This window comes from Haemorhous mexicanus, chromosome 2, assembly GCF_027477595.1.
Source record: "Haemorhous mexicanus isolate bHaeMex1 chromosome 2, bHaeMex1.pri, whole genome shotgun sequence".
Taxonomy (NCBI): domain Eukaryota; kingdom Metazoa; phylum Chordata; class Aves; order Passeriformes; family Fringillidae; genus Haemorhous; species Haemorhous mexicanus.
The window spans coordinates 64,269,085-64,289,052 of NC_082342.1; the positions used below are offsets into that span (position 1 = coordinate 64,269,085).

The following is a 19,968-nucleotide window of genomic DNA, read 5'->3' on the forward strand; positions in this document are numbered from 1 at the left end:
ACCCGGTGTTTAGGACATGCCAAAGCACACATTATTTGTCTCCTGTAATAAATATCTACTTATAGCCTTTCCAGTTCTTTAGTAAAGGAAATTGCCTTTCTCAATTAAAAAAAAAAAAAAAAAAAAAAAAAGAGTAAGCCACCATTTAATGTAAGTTCTGTGAGGTTTCTGGTCATATTTTAGGAATTACTGAAGTTCTGAAAAGCGGAGTTAATTACATCCTCTGTTAGATATTATGTGGCATTTATTGTCCATCTGCTTACACATATGTACAGAAAATACAGATCTTTCATATCTATTTAAGGTATTAAAAATATGAAGCATAGCATTATTTTATTAGTCTAAAGCACTTACTGGTGTTGGTGGAGGTTTTTAAATAAAATCATAGAATGGTTTGAGTTGTAAAGGATCTTAAAGATCATCTAGCTCCAACTGGCCTGTCATGGGCAGGGACACCATCCACTAAACCAGGTTGCTCAAGGCCCCATCTTGGCCTTGGACACTTCCAGGAATGGGATAACCTGTTCCAGTGCCTCACCACCCTCTGAGTAAAGAATTCTGTGTTTGTGGTTAGACCAGGGAAATATAAGCTGCAGAGAATTTTACACTTTGTTTCATACCTGAGTAAAATCTAAATGGAAATGCTTTCAATAATGAACAAAAAATTCACAACATCAAGGGTGATCTCTGACACAAGTCAGTGTGAACACTTTGTGTGCATTCATAGACAGATCTTTGTCATGTGAAAAAGGATCATCAAAGATATGCTTTACTATTCTCTGCAATGCAATGAAGAATAGAGCATTTAAAGAGTGAAAGTATTGTGAAACTGCCTGCTTTCAAGAAGAAGGCAGCATGTATTTTGAAATGGGTCCTCTAGTTTATTTTTGTTTGGACCTGTTAGTTGATAGTCGTTCCAGTCAATGGAATCAACCTATGAAGCATCCCTGACAATTAAGGCTTATTTTTAGCTTCCACATTCATAGAATGGAATTTAAAAAATAGCCAGTTAGAAGAAGGTGTTTATGCAATAGTAAAAACAAGTCATCCCCCATTGAAAGAGAAAAAAGAATATCTGAAAGATAGGCTTTCCTAGGAGAATAAAAAATAGCAAAAGCTACTAGTATTTTAAAATATTTAGTTTTATGCATGTACTTATCTAGCCATATTCTTATTTAGTCTTTATTGATGAACAAATGGCAAATAAAGCTACATTTTTAAGTATTTTGTGAGTGAGAAGTTCTTTGAAAAGAATGCACTTAAATAACAGTCAGTTCAAATCTTATAAATTATAATGATCTTACTCTGTCTGCCTTGTTTAGCTCCAAGTAAAATTTGATAAAATAGTTTACGAGTTTTTTTGAGGAATTGGATGGCATAGATCTAGCTGTAGGTCTAAGTCTATGCCTATTTATATATCCAGGCTTGTTTATAGGGGTAATCAGAATTTAAATATACATAGATTCATTTATTTACATAAATATATGTAAAAGCATATATGTATATGTGTATATCCATATATTTATAGTCTGATTTCCCATCTATGGAAATCTTGACATTTAGTATTAAATTGCATGGAGTACTTCAATACAGACTATAATGTTCTTCATCTTATAAGTATAGTACATAAAATATTTCTTGGAATTCCTTGCATGCTGATGTTTCCCTTTTTTTTTTTTTTTTTTGCTTTGTATGTATGTATAATTTAAATAATTAGTGACCAGTTAAATTGCAAAAAACGATGTATTTATTGACTTGATTTTTCCATTGAGTTACTGTTTAAAAAAATAATAATTCTTGAGCTTCTTCTTTTTGATCGCTATGCAAATTTCATATAATTAGTGAGCCAAAATAAGATATCTGTTTTATCCATTGAAAAGAGCCAGCTATCTAAGGCATTAATTAATTAACTTCATAGTGAAATATATTTACGGTGAAACCAGTACCCACAATTAATTTTGTTCAATATTTATAAAGAAAGTGTAGGAAATTGTGGATACCACAATAAAAGAATCTTTTTCTCTTAGATTGCTATAGAAGGCAGATATTAAATAGAACTCATCTGCTGATAGAATAAAATATGTAAGATTTGTCTTCTGCTGTGCCAAAATACATACCTTGCATTACATTTTATATGTTTCCAATATAAATTTCATCCTACAGGATCTCTGAATTTCCAACCAGAATACATTTCCTATCTAGGCAACTGTTGTTTACAGATATCTTGTTTCCTTTTCTTTCTACAGCTGATAATTTAGCAGTTCTATTTTAGTGTATGTTCTCCCCTAAGTGCATAAAGCACTTCTGACTGTTTACCCTTAAAGCTCCAGAGAGTTAGGAAAACCTCTAGACTGCTTCTGTTTATTGTACACACATGCACCGTTAAGGGTTTATTTTCAACGGGAGGGAGACAAGCACAGAGATAAAGACTGATGGTGCATATCACTCTACCAGCACATCTTGCTGTACAGCACAGCATATAACCTATTTTACATATATATATTTATATATTTACCTTTAAATTGATTCTATTTTCTCATATGTGCTAATTTGGCCCTTGGTGGTGATAGTTCACTTCGTGTTTGTAGTTTCTGCTACTAGTATAAAAACCCCTGTTTGATTTTCTTCACTGTCTGGTAGCTCTAGCAGTCAAAACTACAGGCTAATGGTGAAACAAGCAGCTTATAATGTATGATAATCAATACTCAAAATCCATTCCCTATGATGTGACATTAAAGCATGAAATGCAAAGGCAGAGATTTTCAGGGCTAGAGGAACAAAGCACATGCAATGCAGGTGGGTTTCAAATCAAGGTCATTCCCTGTATTTTTTTGTTGTCGTTTTGGCTTCATATTTAATTCAGTCACTGCTACTATGTCCAGGGTTGAAGTGGAAAGTCCAGGGAGCAGAAGTGGAAAGTTAGTCAATACAGTGAGTAGGAATGCAAGTAGAAAAATAGCTTTAACAAATACAGGAAGTGAGAAGGGGAAAGAAAATAGAGCATGCAATATGTACATAACATATATATGCTATATGATATATAACACTTACTTAGAGATTGCCAGCAAACTTTGTATTTTTGTTGGCAGTAATGAATAATCTAAACACTGTGAAAGGCCCCTCCCCATACCAATGTATGTGTATGCATGTGTGTGAGAGCTAAAAATATAAATCTTCAAACATAACTTGGTTTTAATACATTAACCTAATGAGTGTTGAAAATCTCAAAGCATAGTTTTTGGCACAGAACAGAATACCTACTGAATAAGTTTGCAGTCCTTATTTCCAGTAACTGAGAACTTCTCTGAACTTTACCTTTCATCTGAGATTGTTTGTTTCAATATTTTTTTTTTACAGAAAGACAGTTCAGTCGAGTTTTAGAAAGAGTCAGTGTGAAAATAGAATTTCCTAGTTCTATATGTCATATCTATATATCTATATCTATCTCTATATATATATATGTATACATATGTATATATGTGTGTGTGTTGTCAATACACAGAGCAGAGGATTACATACATACATACATATATATATATATACATATACACCTATATGTATGTGTGTGAATATTTATTTAATTTATTTAAAGATAATATGACATAGAACTACTACTTAAAAGACAGAAAGAATTTTTCTGCTATGGATGGCTTTTTTGTGGTATGATGAAATAGACTGTAATGTTTGGATTGTTTTTTGTGTGAAAGGAAAGAGCAAAGAGCGATCTTGCTTTGATAGAGTAATTGAAAAGAGAGGAGCAGAGAAAAGTACTGGTCCATTGATTGTGCAATTCTGAGCATTTTATGGTAGCTAACATGCAGCAGGGTTTTATTTTTGTTTTTTGTTACACAGCAACAAAATTGTTTACAAATATCCATACAAAGGATAGTTAAGCTTACAACATAAAAGTTAGTTGGAAAGCTGATTAGTTGTTTAGGTAAATTTTTAAAAGTGCCAGAAAGCATTTACTCAGAATTGTCATGAATTCCATATGTGACAAAAAGTAACTTTAGAGTTTGTTAGAGAAAATCCTGAAGAAAGCACCTATTTCTCCTTTTTTCTGTAAGTCCACTTTTAAAGTTAGAGGCTGAGCTTGCCAAAAGTCTACTCTGAAGGATCAGGAAGATGAAGGTGTTTTTAAAAATACATTGATTCAGTTTGTTTTGTGGATTTTTATGTTTCTGAGTGAGTTTTTTGAAACAGGAGCAGGTAGTTTGGTTTCTTGGGGATATATATATTTTTTTTTTTTTTTTTTTTTTTTTTTTTTTTTTTTTTTTTTTTTTTTTTTTTTTTTTTAGAGAGACACAGAGAGAGAGTGAGAGTAGCAGTTTCCCTTGGCTGATTTAAAGAAGCAGCTATTTAATGCTGTAGAAGCTCCAGAAAACTAGATACAGAGAACTTTAGTGGAGGTGAACTAATGGGTGGAATGAGGTGTATAGCTATGTCCTTCATTTGTATGGCTCCCATTTCATTAAGCAATTGCCACACATATGTTGTCTCTGTGGTTATGCATACCAATGCCATCTCGTTCAAGTGAAGCAAAATCAAACACAACAAACTTAAATTTCTTCCTCAAAATCTTTTCAATTCTGCCACTTTGTTACAGTCCTAAGGTTGGGGTTATTTTACTCCTGCTTTTCATCATGATAATTTTAGTTTTACTTGGATATTAAAAGCAGCATGTGGATTAGTTTTCTTTGGAGATCATAGAATCAATCAATGGTTTGTGTCAGAAAGGACCTTGAAATATCTACCATGGGCAGGAATGTCCCTCACTAGATCACGTTGCTCAAGGTCCTGTCCAACCTGACTTTTAAACCTCCAAGGGATGGGACATCCACAATTTCTCTAGGAAATCTGTTCCAGTGTCTCCCTACCCTCATATCAAAGAGCTTCCACCTCATGTGCAATCTAAATCTGCTTTCTTCTGGTTTATGCAGCCCAGGACGCAATTGGCCATCTGGGCTGTTAGCCCAGGCTGCTGGCTCATGTCCAACTTTTCATCCACCAGTAAACCCAATCCCTCTCAACCGGTCTGCTCTCAATTTGTCCATCCCCCATTACGTTTTGATACTGACTTCTCCAACTCAGGTCCAACTTGGACTTTTTGAACTTTAGGATGTTCACGTGGCCCCCACCTCTCAAGCCTGTCAGTCCTTCTGATGGAATCTTTTCCCTCCAGTGAACCAGATGCACCATTCTGCTTGTGATTCTAGGGTGCACTCAACTCCATTGTCCAGCTCATTAATGCAGATAATAAATAATGTTGGCCCCAGTGTGGACCCTGGAGGGACACCTCTCATTTTGGTTTCCACTTGGACATTGAGCCATTGACTGCAGCTGTTTGCACGTGACCATCCAGCCACTACCTTATTGATCTGACAATCCATCATCAAATCCATCAATCTCCAATTTAGCATCAGGAATATTGTGGCCATTTCAATATTTGTCCATATCAAAGGCCTTACAAAAGACTTTGCTGTGTCCACTGATGCATTCACTCCATCCTAGAAAGCCACCAGATTAGTCAGACACAATCTGTCCTCAATGAAGCCTTGTTGTCTGTGTCTAATCACCTCCCCATCTTCCATATGTTTTGATACATCTTCCAGGAAGATCTTCCAGGTTTTTTCCAGATACACAGCTGAGGCTGACTCACCTCTATGAATTTCATGTTTAAAGCCCCTATGTTACATCCTTTTCCTCAACAATCACTTTGTTCTGTTGTCTCTGTATCTAATTCTTGCTTGCTTTCGGTATTTTTTCAGCGTTTACACCATACTTAGATTTTAACGCCTTTAAGGAAGGGAGGTCATATACAGAATGACACTTTTTCATACTACTGTATCACTAACAACTATCAGTTCTGAGCAAATTATCACAGTTTAACGTCACTGTGACATAATACAATTTTAGTTTAATTAAGTCCTACTTATTCATATCTTTTTAGAAATGTGAAAAACGGTTTATACTCTTGGATTCCCATAGATCATCTTTGGTGATTCTTTTGTCATGTTTCTGCAGTGCAATCATTCATTAATCAGGTAGTGATATTGGATTTCTAATTTAGAAAGATAATGATTGCTTAAATTCTCCCCATCTTTGGGTCAAAATGTTTGTTCTGCTTTTCTGAAGACTTGTTCTGCATGTCTGTATGTGTGTTTCATCCATATATTTAAAGGTATGCTAACAGTTTTTGGTCTAACTGGAATTCCATGCACTTTTAAAATATTAAATTCCTCAAAAAAATGAGTATCCAACCCATACGCCCATTTTGTGAAAGAAAAATTATGAAGATCAATGTATAGTTAACTGAAACCTAGAGATGATAAAAGGATTTATATCATTTATTATTTTTCTTATTTCTGATAGTTGATTAGAGTTGTGAGTAAAATTAAAAGACAGTAAATATTGGCCCAAATGTAACATATTTAATGCAAATGACACACAAGCCAAGGTTTTTAAAACAGAAAGTTTTCTTTTAATTGTAGAATAGGAAGTACCAAAAATTCTGTTCTAAAAGTGTACGAAGGGAATCTCAATAAACTATATTCTTTGAAAGAAACAAGGATATAGAAATCCTATATGAAAACATCATCAGTTCAAATAGTGTGTCACCATTTGTCATTCCTCCAAATTGCATTTATTGAGCAAATGCATTTTCACTTAGTTTCACCAAAAAAACGGAAAACTGATTGCATGATCCATACTCATGTCTAATAAAATTGCAATATATGCTTTTTGACAAGCTTATATTTAATGCATACTGATGGAAGATTCTAGGTCTGTTCTCAGCAGGAAAAGTAGGCTTTTCAAGAAAACCTTTTTATTTTGTGACTGTCACACAACATAACAATTACAAATGAAATGGAGGTGACAAAAAAAGAAAAAACAGCTTGCTGTTTTTTATGAAGTGTTTGTATTTCCAGAAAGGCAGTCACTGCTCAGTTATTTGATTTGAAAAATTAATCCTTATAATTCCTTTTGAGATCCCTAAGTACCGTTCACTCTTTTCTAGTATGAGTTTTACAGAATAAAGCCTAAAAGATTTCTACAGCAGATTAGTTTACAGATGAAGCTCAATTCCACTGAGAATGAGCCTCTAATGACCCCTTTATACTTCCATTGGGCTGTGTGAATGCTTTAATATGTGGAGAACAGAGTTAAATAAATCTATTGTCTCAACTAACAGGTTTATGCAAACCTTCCGAAATATTTTAATTATAGCTTCTTCTTTTTCTCCATAATTAAGAAACCAGATGTCAAGTAAGCCCATCACGTGATGATCATCGCCTATTCATTAGCCTAAATAAATCCACTTATAATTAGAGGTTTTTCTCTTTCTCCTTTGTTTTGCAGAACAAGAAGAATGTGTTAACTGCACAGATGAATGCAGAGTGCTTGGTCATTCTGACAGGTGTTGGATGCCACAGTTCCCTGCAGCCAGTCAGGCTGAGAATGCAGATTATCGCACAAATCTCTTTGTACCCACAGTTGAAACTAACGTTGAGACTGAGACATATGAAACTGTGAATCCCACTGGGAAAAAGACTTTTTGTACATTTGGGAAAGACAAGAGAGAGCACACTATTCTCATTGCCAATGTTAAACCTTACTTAAAAGCCAAACGTGCCCTGAGTCCTCTGCTTCAGGAGGTTCCCTCAGCATCGAGCAGCCCAACCAAGACATGCATTGAGCCTTGCACCTCAACAAAAGGACCACTGGATGGTTGTGAAGTGAAATCAGGAGCCTTGGCTGAACCAAGCAGCCAGTACTTGTCAACTGACAGTCAGTATCTATCGCCCAGTAAACAGTCAAAGGACGCTTCCTTCATTGCATCAGATCAGATGGCTAGGGCCTTTGCAGACGTGCACTCCCGAGTGAGCCGAGACTCGAGTGAGATGGACTCTGTTCTGGAGCAGTTAGACCGTTCAGCCCGGGATCTAGGCAGGGAGTCGGTGGATGCCGAGGAAGTTGTGAGAGAAATAGACAAGCTCTTGCAGGACTGTCGGGGAAGCGACCCTGTGGCCATCAGAAAGTGAGGGGGAAAATAAGGACAGGCTGGCAGTTGCATTCCTCTTCTGCTGATTGAAAGTAAATCAATAAATAAATTCCCTGGTTATAACAGAATTACAGGAATGAAGGAAGACCAATGCTGCTTTAAGGCTTTTAGTGAACATCTGAAGTGCCCACAAGTATGTTCTTTTCACTGCTCTTTCTTTTTGACAGATAACACTGGTTTCATTTTGACCAAACTTTCATTAGGACAGAGTCAAGTACACCAAGAACAAAATGAAAGAAGGAAAGACAGTGCCATTTTGACAATCTGATAGGAAGGTGTGAGAAAGATGGAATGGAAATACGTCTGATACTTTAAGACTGTCCTCAATAGCTGATGCTGACTTTACTGTTTACGTATAAACCCCAAGAAAAACAGGGTTGAATAATGCTGATCTGTGGTGAATTTCCAGCAGCCACCACAGGCTTCTACTGAAAGTCCTATAAAGAGTTCTTGTAGTAGTCCAAGCGACACCAAACATTAACATTCATTTGTGGTAAACATTTATGTACAAAGTTATCTGCCACAAATATGAAATATGAAAAAAAGAAAAAAAGAACAATAAAACAAAAAAGAACCATTCCAGATCATTATTCAAGAAAACATATCCTCATCATTAAAGAAACACTACATATCATATTAAGGTTAAATGTAAAATTATATAGTCCATCTTGTCCTGCACACACATAAGCTAATTCACTTGATAAAATGAAAAAAAGATTTTAATATCTATTTAGCATTTTAGTGTCCAACAAAGCTATAAATAGTTAGTGATAAGCTAAAAAAAATAAAGGAAAAGAAGTGAAATAAAGTTTGGGAAAAAAAGAGTTACCTTAAAGGTAATGCAGAAAAGAAATTAACATTATTAACACTTTTTTATTCATTTTTGGACACTAAAATAGCTCAGGAAAGTGAAAATGTCAGACATCCACAAAAATCACATGGTCATTTAAATGTGCAAATGTAAGAAGATTCAGTGTGTTTACATCAAATGACATATTTTTATTGATTTATTGCAGATTCAGTGCATATGAGCCAAATTGTTGAGTGTATAAGAGCTATATTGTGTATTTTATTAAATTAATATATAGTTGTGTTGCAAAAATATTTGGGCTTATATTGTAAATGGCAAGTGTTGCCTCAGTAGCTGTCGAACTCTATGAGTTTTGTTTTTTCCTGCTTCCTTTTCCCCATGGAATATGGGAAGCAGCGCCTCAGAGCAAAGTCTCTTGTTTAATGTATGGTCTACGAAGTACTGCAGTACATAATCTGTTCAAAATATGTTTGAGTGAGCTGATGGAGCTAACTGAACAGCCTACAAATACATCCATCAGTCATGGTTATGTGCAAGTCCTTGTAGAAGCTTCTATTGCAAGCCCACGCTTAATAACAAAAATTACACTTGAACCAACATCTGGAACCTCCTTGGGTTTGTTTTTTTTCCCCAACACATGCAGCCAGCCTGTTCAATGTAGGATATTTGATTGAATTCTTCAGAGATGCCACCATTTTAAAAGTTTTGATATTAAGTTTATAGAGCTGAAAATTATGTCAGTGCCAATGTGGCAGGAGTAGTATTTTATCTTATTCTGTAGACTGTGCAATATCTTACTGCAGTTCTAGATAAATACTGCTTGCTCTGGGGGGTGTTTTTAGTCAGGTTTTCACTTGATCTGAATAATATTTGCAGAATAACTTAAAATAACTTGGGATATAATTTCTACTTTTTATTATTGTTTCTTAAAAATGTTTTTATTGCATTTGAAAAATTCAAAATTGAAAGAAACTTGGAAAAGAGCAAATGAACTTCCACAGTACAAGAAGAAGCAGAAGAATAAAATGTTTAGCTCAGGATTTGTCCCTTATATACTTTAGATACTCTGCTGCAAATACCACTGGCACATTGCTTAAAAACTATGATTTTGGTTTCTTAAATTTAATCTGTACTATAAAAACATTTTTAAAAGGGGTTGGCAATCTGAAATACCACAAGCCATAGTTTTTTTTTGTCTGTTCAAAATCAAAAGTTTACCCAACAGCCTATTTTGGTCTAGGGATTGCATTTAAATGGTGATTTTATCTAGTCAGTCCTACAATGAATTGTCTTTGGGAGACACCAATTCTGACAGTTTGCTTTTAGCTCCTGTTAAAAAATGTCTACAATTACATGCAAAAGGAAGGATCTTGTACATGTCTTATCAAGCTACTCTCCATGTTTTGGACAATTTATGTATCTAAAACGTGGTGTTGTCTGTGTTATATATTTTTTTTTTTTTTTTTTTTTGGCCAGGAGACCCGAGATTGGTTTTGCTTGATAGCTTGATAGCTTGAAATTCCATAGTGAAGAGGATTCTTATTGTTTGATCAGTCTTTTCTACGTATTTCTGTGGTGCCCATCACTTCAGTGTCTGTGCACCAAGTCTTTAGCTCTGCCAGTGAGATCCATTATTCAGCAAAACCTACGCCAGTATGTAAATGCAGTCAAGTGATGGAGATTTGTGTATTTTATAAATGATTTTAACACTGAGTAACCAATTGTACAATTCATTGTATGTTTCTGAAGACATAAAAACCACAACATTCTGAGAAAGGGCTGTGCCAATGTAAGAGGAATTTACCTTAAGGCTCTCTGTCACTAGTGATTTACTAGCTTTAGCTGTTTAACACATTATCTGTATTTAGTAGTGATTATTTATTTACCACTCTGATTTAATTCAGAATTCATGACTCACAGCTTTATAGAAGAGTTTAGAAAATCTTGCTTTTATTTAATTTGTCTTTCAACTGCCTTGTTTTGTAGAACTCTGGCATACTGCTCCCCAGCATAAGATTATCCCAGGTTAAAAAATTTATTTCACTATTTAGAATGGATACATAATGAACCAGTAAACCAGCAGAGCTTACAGAATGTGAGTTTTGCTGGTTCGCTCAAAATTAACATGATTGTGTGTGAAGGACATACTGCACACAAAAGATTTTAAAGTGGGTTTTTTCTCCATGATATCTCTACTATCACCACTGGAGAAAGAGGCAGGAATGAAAGATAAAGTTTATGAGTTATTTCTCTCATTTTTTACACACACGCTTTATAAGACTGAAAGGAAATATCTGTCACAGGAGTATGAAAGGAAAGTTGGAGCTAAGGGAGGCAAGTAAAGCAACTAATAAATTTGTATTGTACACTGTGAATAATGAATAAGGTATTCTGTATCTTTTTTAATTATAAAAAAGCCAGCAATTGGGAGTTCCTTATACAATTGGCCAATCAAATGAGAACTCAGAATCAGACCTTTCTTTTTTCCCTTTTTTTCTTTAATTGGCATGTTTATCAGGAAACAGATTCTCCTGAACTGTGCTTTGCCACTTAAGAATAGATGTTTCCCAATTCAAGTTACCCCTAGAAGTCAAACTGTGTTCATAGTGGAGCAAGATACACCATTCAAACAAGCTTTCATGTTGCTTGCTGTCAAAAATGGAAGGGAAATTGCTGAGGTCAAGGAGGAGTCTGAAGCCTAGCATAACATACACCCACTCATTATTGTTTAATTGCTTTCTTTTGACATCAGGCAGCAGTTATTATTGCATTAATTTAAATGGGAGTTTTGGCTATCAAGATTTGTTGACTTGAAGTGTAATTGAATGAAATCTGATTAAGGTTTTGACTTCTCTGGCCCAATTGTGATACAGGTTGGCATTCTCATTTATCAGCCCCTGTCTCCCCATATGGCTCAAAGTTGCACCAATGACTGGTGAATGACACAAAAAAAACCAAACAAAAGCAGCATACATTGTATGGATTTTCTCAACCGCTATTGTTTAATGGCTGTGTTTAATGTGACCTATCTGGAAAATGAGGACTACGAATAAAAAGCGATTACTAATAGTGGTGTTGCCTGCTTTTGCATTCATTAACACAGAAGAAATGTGTTAAACACTGCATACCACAGGGAGCCTGATGGTAATTACTTTGGAAAAGCAACTTGTGGCAATGCGGCTGTTACAGCTAGTTATCAGTTTGCCAAAAAAATGACAGTTCCTGCTTCATTTTTTAGAAATGTGTAACCGTTTTCTCTCAACAGGAAAGTGGAGAAGAGTTTTCATCAAGCTGGGTAGGTTTATCTTTTAAGCAGCTGATGCACTGAATCCCTACAGGCTGTTATTTGCTCATAGAAACATGGAGCTGAATAAAGGATATTTTGGTTTGATACACTGGTGTGAGTTCACCAGAAACATTAATGGGGTGGGGCTGTAAGTTCTTAAAGATTGTCAGCCTAGCAGGAGAGATCAAAACACGGCTTGAGTATACGAGTGGAGAACAACCTGAAGAATGCAAGGAATTGGTTTTTGCTTTTTAACTTTTTAAAATATGTCTTTCTTAAGAGTGTGAGTAATTTTCTTCGTGTTGCTGTAAACAATATGACAAATTGTTGGGAAAAAATATTACTTAGTCCTATGTCTGGTTTTTTTGAGTTTGTTGTTATAATTTAACTCTTTCATTAACCTCTTTTATTTGGTTGGGTTTTGATGTATTTGAGCATTATGATCAATCCCTCAGAATGTGTGGTCCTCTCTGTCTGCTCCTGTGTGATTGTAGCAATGACATACCAAATAGTGTAAAGCCTGTAAACCAGAATTTTTAGTTTTCTTTTTTTTTTTTTTTTTTTTTTTTTTTTAAGTGGGGAGTTTTTTGAGTTTTGTTTGTTTGGGTGTTTTTTTAAAGTAGTTAAGTATATAGGCATTGCTTTTGACATCTAAGTAGAGTTTCAGTTTGTTCAGAGCACCAGTACTATAAAGGTGCGTGCTATTCCTGCAGACAGAATCACCTCTTACCCATTTCAATTTTTCTGCAAGTCTCTATGCCAGAAACAAAACTAGCCTGCATCTAGTTAGCTGCCCATCTTAGGAACTGAAACCCAACAATGTTATTTCCCCTTTTTCTGACTACATATATCTGTCTTTCTACAGGCTAATTTCTAAAGTCTAGCAAGTCACTGTCTGTGCAGAGTCCTGACAGAATGTACTTTCTGCTGCTAATGACCTCACTGGACATGGGATGTTACTTTTACTGTCTTCAACTGTGTGTGATTCAGAGCTTGGCTGGATCCACAGTAGATGTAGAACAAGTCATAAACCATCCTGGCTTTTCTTTACCCAGAATACGGTCATTGATTTCTCATTTGGAAAGTGCCCAGTCCGTCAAACACAGATTCTTAGATCTCCTTTAAGCCAACCACGTATTACTGCTTCAGGGTGTTCACTCATGGGATAAATACCCTATCCTTATCCTTTATTGAGTCTAAGACATGAAGGCAGCTGAAAGCTTATTTCTTAAGTTAGTAATGTTTCCCTAAAAATGAAATTTCTCCAGTCGAAAGGACAACTGTCTGCTGTACGCATAGTTTGATTTGTGAAAGGTCACCTTAGTTTCAGTAGTGCATGAAGAAATGGATCAGGGAATTAATGAGCCATCTAAGAATTTTCCAAGATGTGCACTCCATAATGCATATGTTATGATTCAGGGAAAAGAGCACAGCATCTTGGTTTATTTATTGTTGATTGTTCCTGATAATGCCTGGATAATGAAAATATTTAGTTCTAATTTTGGGGATTTTTTTTTTTTCTCTGCCTGAGACACAAATTATTTTTAATATTTTTTAAGAATTTTTTTTCCTAAATATAGTCTAGTCATATGTTGGGCCCTTTGTTGCTTTGTGAAAATGGTGTTCTGACATAGTTTCCCCCTTTAGATTCTTTGCATTAGAGATAATACCTTTGATTTGGGCAAGACTCTGTAAACATTCTGAAATTTTTCTTGGTAAGAGTTAATAGTATAGGACTAGCTTGAAACATAGATGATTGGACAGCAGATTCAGATGTTGACCAATGGAGGAAAGGAATAATGAAAATTCCATTTCTGTAAACATATTTTATTTAATAACTTGAAGACTAACTCTATGGAAATTTTATTATAGTGCACCTACTGAACTGCTACCAGAGAACTAGCAGAACAACTGGCGAGTAATCCTCAGTGTTTTCCAAATTAAAAGTTGTATCTGGAAATCAACTGATTCCTGTAGCAGTATAGAAAGTCAGCAACAAGAAATACTCCTTAACAAATTTACAATTACTTTGCAATACTTGTAAATGCTCCATCTTTGTGAGGGCAATCACATACAGTCACACTGTCTTTTCAATGGTTTGATTTGAGACCTATTAAAATGGATCACTAGACTGGCATCAGCATTGAAATAAAAATACCATAGGTCTCTGACCATCAGGAAATGACATCTATTTCTGTTTTTAGTGTCTATAGGAAAATTTTTCATGCATATATTTTTTAAGCATTTTACAACAGGCATCAATTATGATGCTGCATGCGGTAATGATTTCTACAAGTGACCCTATTAGTCACCACTGCTTTCTTTTTATTTGTCAATTTAAAATTCTTTGCACTGGAAATTTATCTAATGTAGAGAATTTAGAGTAGATTTCTTATTTGTCTTCACACTTCTTACCTTATAATAAAAAATATTCATCATAATATTTGTAGATAAGACCTCAATTTATTTCTTTAAATTCTTTGATTTAAAAATTGATTAAAGCTGCTGAACTATATTAAACATTTTTTTTATTTTCTGAATAAAATACTTAGATTTTTATTAACATATTCTTCATTCACTATTGTGAGTTCTATGGCGAATCTCATTAGGAGTATTGCAATGAACTAGTCAGCTCTAAATAAGAATCTTTTCTTGATAACTAAACATATAGCCTTTATATCTGAAGTGAAAAATCATTTGTTTTGGGAGTTTTTATACTGAAATTATGAGAAAAAAAATCTGATATGCGTATTCTGGATAACCAATACATTTTACAACCTCTAGCTACAATGCAGTTCAAAGTAGTTGTATTTCGTTATGAGTATATGTTTAGGGACTTATCTCATCTTAGACCAGATGAGAAATAGTATTTACGCTGAATGCCCTTTGAGTCTCTATGCTTGAGGATGCATTGGCTACATGAATGATTCTGTATTCCCTTGTGCCTCGTTTTAAATTGAGAACAAAAGTAGTATAAACACTCCTATATAATTTAATAAGTATTTGTAGAATACCATGTGAATATAGTAAATACAGCAGTGCAGAATCCATGTGAAACTATTTTACCACCATTATAGTACCGTTGCATTATTAGAGATTTAGGACAGAGATTAGCAACTGTTAATAAGCCTTTATCTTTGACCACAAGATAAGCTTCTTAACTGTGGCTTTGCCTCAGTTTAAGGGCTGTACTACTAGTGGAGAGTACCAAAATAAGGGTTCTGTCCAGACTCTAGCTTTCTTTTGTGCTGTCTTCTTCTAGAAGAGATGTCAGAGGCTGGTAATTATGCTTCCATAATAATTTTTTGCACCTCCATCAGCCAGTGTGAGTGAAACAAGCTCCCTGGTATATACCAGCTTACTGCTACTCAGTGGTCAGATGTTACCTTAGCAGAGTCTGTTTGGGTGACTTATTTAGGGATCCAATATGGACAGAAGGTCGATTTTGTTAGTATATCTTTTTGGATATGTCAAAGTAAGACAAACAATCCTTCTAAAGGAAAAGAACACCCACTTTTTGGAAAAAAAAAAAAAAAAAGCCTGTATAGCAATAGCAAGCACAGTCAGTCCTTTAATTTGCAAATGAATCATCTCTTTTAAAAGGTATTACTTCTGCACTTATTAATAACCTTCTGTGCACTCCTAAATTGTAAAACCATTGCAGCGGCAGCATTAATGTGGCTGGCAGTAGAAATCAAGATAGAGAAGGAAAAGGAATACTATGCTTTAGGCAGACATCCAGTTCCTATTACATCTTATCCCTTTAGCAGAGGTGAAATGTCAGGGGCCCATCATATTATGGCAACAGGAGGAGAAGTACAAACAATTGGAGGACGTCTGATTCAAGCACTCTTGTTCAAAAAGCTTTCATGGAGATTTGCCAAGCTTACTGTGGGATCAAGAATGTAAACCTGAGACAGCTCTGCTGATAACCAGTAATACCTGTAGTCTAAGGTGATGTTCACATCACCTCCTGCCTGGAAAAATTTCAAGCTTCCATGGGCAATGACAACACGCAACTACAAAGAGCCACCAGGTGCAGCTGCCAAATCTTGAATCCCATAGTTTCTTGTAAGTGCATGCCAGCTCTCCTCATTCACTTTATTTTCTTCATCCTGAGTGTTTATAAGGCATACTAGTAAATGCTAGTTGACACTTCCAAGCCTTGAAGGGTGGTCTGGAGAAAGACCAATCCTGGTCCAATGCCTGTGTGTGTTAGCAGAGAATGCTTTCTTGCAGACAGATAAAAAAATCAGAGCTCTATTTGAAGAACCACTTGTTTCCTAAGTTTGGGATTTTCTTTAGTTATTATTTTTGTTGCATTTTATAAATAACCTAGAAAATCTTCGGCATCGGTGAAGCTAAAAACATGCTCATTTTTAAAAGCAGCATAAATATTAATCACAATCACTAGTCAAGACTGAGGATTTTATTTGGCATAACATGTACAACCATTCAACAATTATGTAAAAATGGAAGATATTATGAGCTGTAATTAATATACTGTGTTACCAGCTGACTCAAAGCACTTTGCTCAGCATCCTTGGTTTTAGAGACTGCATCTGAGTTGTGGTAAAATGTATGCTAAATTCAGTAAAGCACATCAACAGCCCTAGGCTTTCTCCTCTAGTGGTGACTACCACTGAATTTTATTTCTGCTGAAATCTTGCTATGAAAAAAAAAAAAAAAAGCAGCATAATTGCTGATTTACCACCACTGCTTAATCTAATTCAGTTCTTAGTGGTCCATTAGCATAACAGAATTTGCATTTTATTTCACAGAAAATGTTATGACTCCACCTGCCTTAGTTCAGAAAACGTATCAGAAACAGGAAAAATGGCACAAGCAGAGAAATGACAAACCACTTACATTTACTAAAACAAATATAAAAGAGGAAGGTGTAGTGGTACGTGTAGAGTTTATCATCTTGGCAAGTGAACCCCCTCACATCCTTCAGTTTCATCACTCAGTTTCCATTTTATTGGGTTTCCAAAACTCAGAAGTAATTTTCAAATGTGCTGCTATCACATGCCATTATCCTTGTAAAATTTTATTCATTGTGAAGACTGTGACAGAAAATGTGCAAAGACATATGCAGGGATAGGGCGCTTTATCAAACTATAACATTGCTAAACATAACTGCTTTCCTATTGACTTGGACCTAATCCAGACACTAGAGATCATAGAAAAATTACAAGTTATCACACCCTGCCCAGAGTGAGGTGATAGAAATAATAACAAATTAAGGATATTTTGATTGACAGTTTATATGTATTTCTTTATATTTTTCCACTTCCTTTGGGGCTCAAATCCTAAGGGTGACAGCTGTCATTTTAAAGGTGACTCATTACAATCCTTTACAGAGTCCCCTAACAGATGGAAAGGTCTTTGTTTTCCAGAGAACACTGATAGGTTAGGATTTCCAGAGCTTTTAATCATTTTAGCAACACTTATACACATCTGTCAATTACTCTATTCGGTGATGTTAATAATACAGCAATCTGAGAATGACAAAGAACACTCTTCTTTTCTTGGAAACACAACTTTTCCATCAAGACTGGAAACACCGAGCAAAAACACTTTTGAAGAGCTCTTTTCTCCCAGACAGATCAGTGTAAGTTCCAGGGTATTTGGTCTGGCTGAGATGGAGTTCATTTTCCCCACAGCAGCCCTCACAGTGCTGTGCTCTGCACTGGTAGCTGGAAAGGTGTTGGTAACACACCAGTGTTTTGGCTCCTGCTGAGCAGGGCTGGCACAGCATCAGTGCTGCCTGCCCAACAATCCACGCACACTCCCGCCCCCAGCAGTACTCTGGGGATGGGAAAGACCTTGGCACAGGACATAGCCAGGACAGATGACCAGAGGGGTAGTCTATATGGTATCTTCTCAGACATGAGAGCTGAGAGAAAGGAGGAGGCAGGAGGGAGGGATTCATTATTTATGACATTTGTCTTCTGGAGCAACTACTGCATGTACTGAAGTCGTACTTCCCAGAAAAGGACTGGACATTACCTGCTGATGAGAAATAAAAAATAAATCTTTTGTTTTCTTTTGCTAATGCACACAGTCTTGCTTTTGCTATTTTAAACTGCCCTTATCTTTTCCCATGAGGGTTTTTTGCATCTTATTTTCTCCTTCTCCTGCCCTCCTGGAGAGGGGACTGATAGGGCAGTTTTGTGGGCACCTGGACTCCAGCCAAGGTCAACCCACCACAACCAGCATTTATAGTAACAGGAAAATTTTATTTTCATAATACATGTCCACAGAGCTTTTCTTCTCCACTCCTGAGCTGCAGGGAAGCTATAAATCATTAAAACATACAACCGATAAAACATGACAGGCTGACATCACACAAATAATTAAAATCAAAGTCACTGTGCAGAAGTGATAATTTTGGTCAGGTACAGAGTAATGGCCTTCACTGTGGTGCTTTTTCTGGTTGTGATACCAAGCATTTGAAGCTCCCAGGGCTTCAGAATATAGGCAGCAGATGTGTGTGTAGCAGTAGATGCGGTAGCTCTACCTCACGACTAATATGCAGTTCATTCATTCATTATAGAACTGAGGCTGCAGTCCCCTTATGTAAACCAGGTATGTTTTTGCAGTGATGTTACAAGGTATCCACATAGAAGTTACATAGCTTTTACAGAGCAATGGCAGGGGTATGTTTTGGAGAGGTTTTTGGACATCTGTAATATGTTCAATATGGACAGAAACCTGAGCATCTAGGTGTAAACTATTTGTAATAATACAGAAAACGTTTTCAGAATAAAAAGCGTTTACAGCATCTTATATTTTTTTTTATTTAGAGGAAATTTTATTCTGATACCTATTACAAAGAGTAAGTATAGCCCCAATGTTCTGCAGTGTAAGAACAACTTAACTGTACCTTAATAACAGAACCCTTTCAGCTTTCAAACTGTATTTTTAAGAAGTCTCAATTGAAAATTTTTGTGTCATCAGGCAGTACTGAGTACTATTTAATATCATCACAATAGCATTGGATGACCCTAGAGAAGGAGTTACAGCTTCTTTTTAAGCACTACTGATAAGTAGTGAAATGTTTCATACTGAAAAAGTATTACAGAAGTGAAGCAAAGCAAAACAAAACAATATTTCAGATAGGGAAAATCCTATTATCTCCAGACCAGTCACAACTGGAGTAATATGACAGAATTTATAGGTTATGGTCTGCACAGACAATGTGTACTGGAACCAGGAATTTGACTTGCATTTCCCTATAATTCTAATCCAGACCTTGAACTATTGCAACTACCTTTTTATCTTCTTCAGGAAGATCAGATAGGGTATGGATCAGAAAGGCAGTTCCTAGAATTTAAACCTGTTCCACAGCAGTTTAACCCCAGCCTTCAACCTCTTCTCTGTACATACTGTATAAACGCTGCTATTCTTCCAGCAACAAAATTGTCAGGAAGGGTGTTTCCCATCATTTTCTCAGGGGCCTTAGACCCCTAGGGTCCTTGACATCTCTGTATATATTCTCTTGAAAAAGATATGGACTATTCAAATGCTCTTCTGTAAAGTAAAATAAGTGGCAGCTGGCACCATACAGTTCTGTTATAATGAAAACATGAGGTGGTTGCCATTACACAGTCCTGCACTAATGAGAACAGTAGGAGTCTAGCATTACAATGGTCTAATGAAAACAGGAAATGGCTGGCATTAGATTGGTATAATGAAAACAGGAGGTGGCTGGCATTATGCTTGTACAATAAATAAATTAAGATTTCTGGCCCGACCAATCTCATCTAGATTATATATGATTCCAGTATGCAAGAGAGAAATTTC

At 35.7% G+C, this 19,968-nt stretch overlaps 1 protein-coding gene across 1 annotated transcript in view; it reads left to right on the forward strand.

The window, feature by feature from the left end:
- Window positions 1-11,940, forward strand: part of PCDH17 (protocadherin 17) — a 90,152-nt gene extending 78,212 nt beyond the window's left edge. Inside the window, exon 6 of the mRNA XM_059839115.1 lies at window positions 7,360-11,940. Coding sequence (XP_059695098.1) covers window positions 7,360-8,042 — 683 coding nt within the window. The 3' untranslated portion in view covers window positions 8,043-11,940. The remainder of the gene's footprint in view (window positions 1-7,359) is intronic.
- Window positions 11,941-19,968: the final 8,028 nt, after the last annotated feature.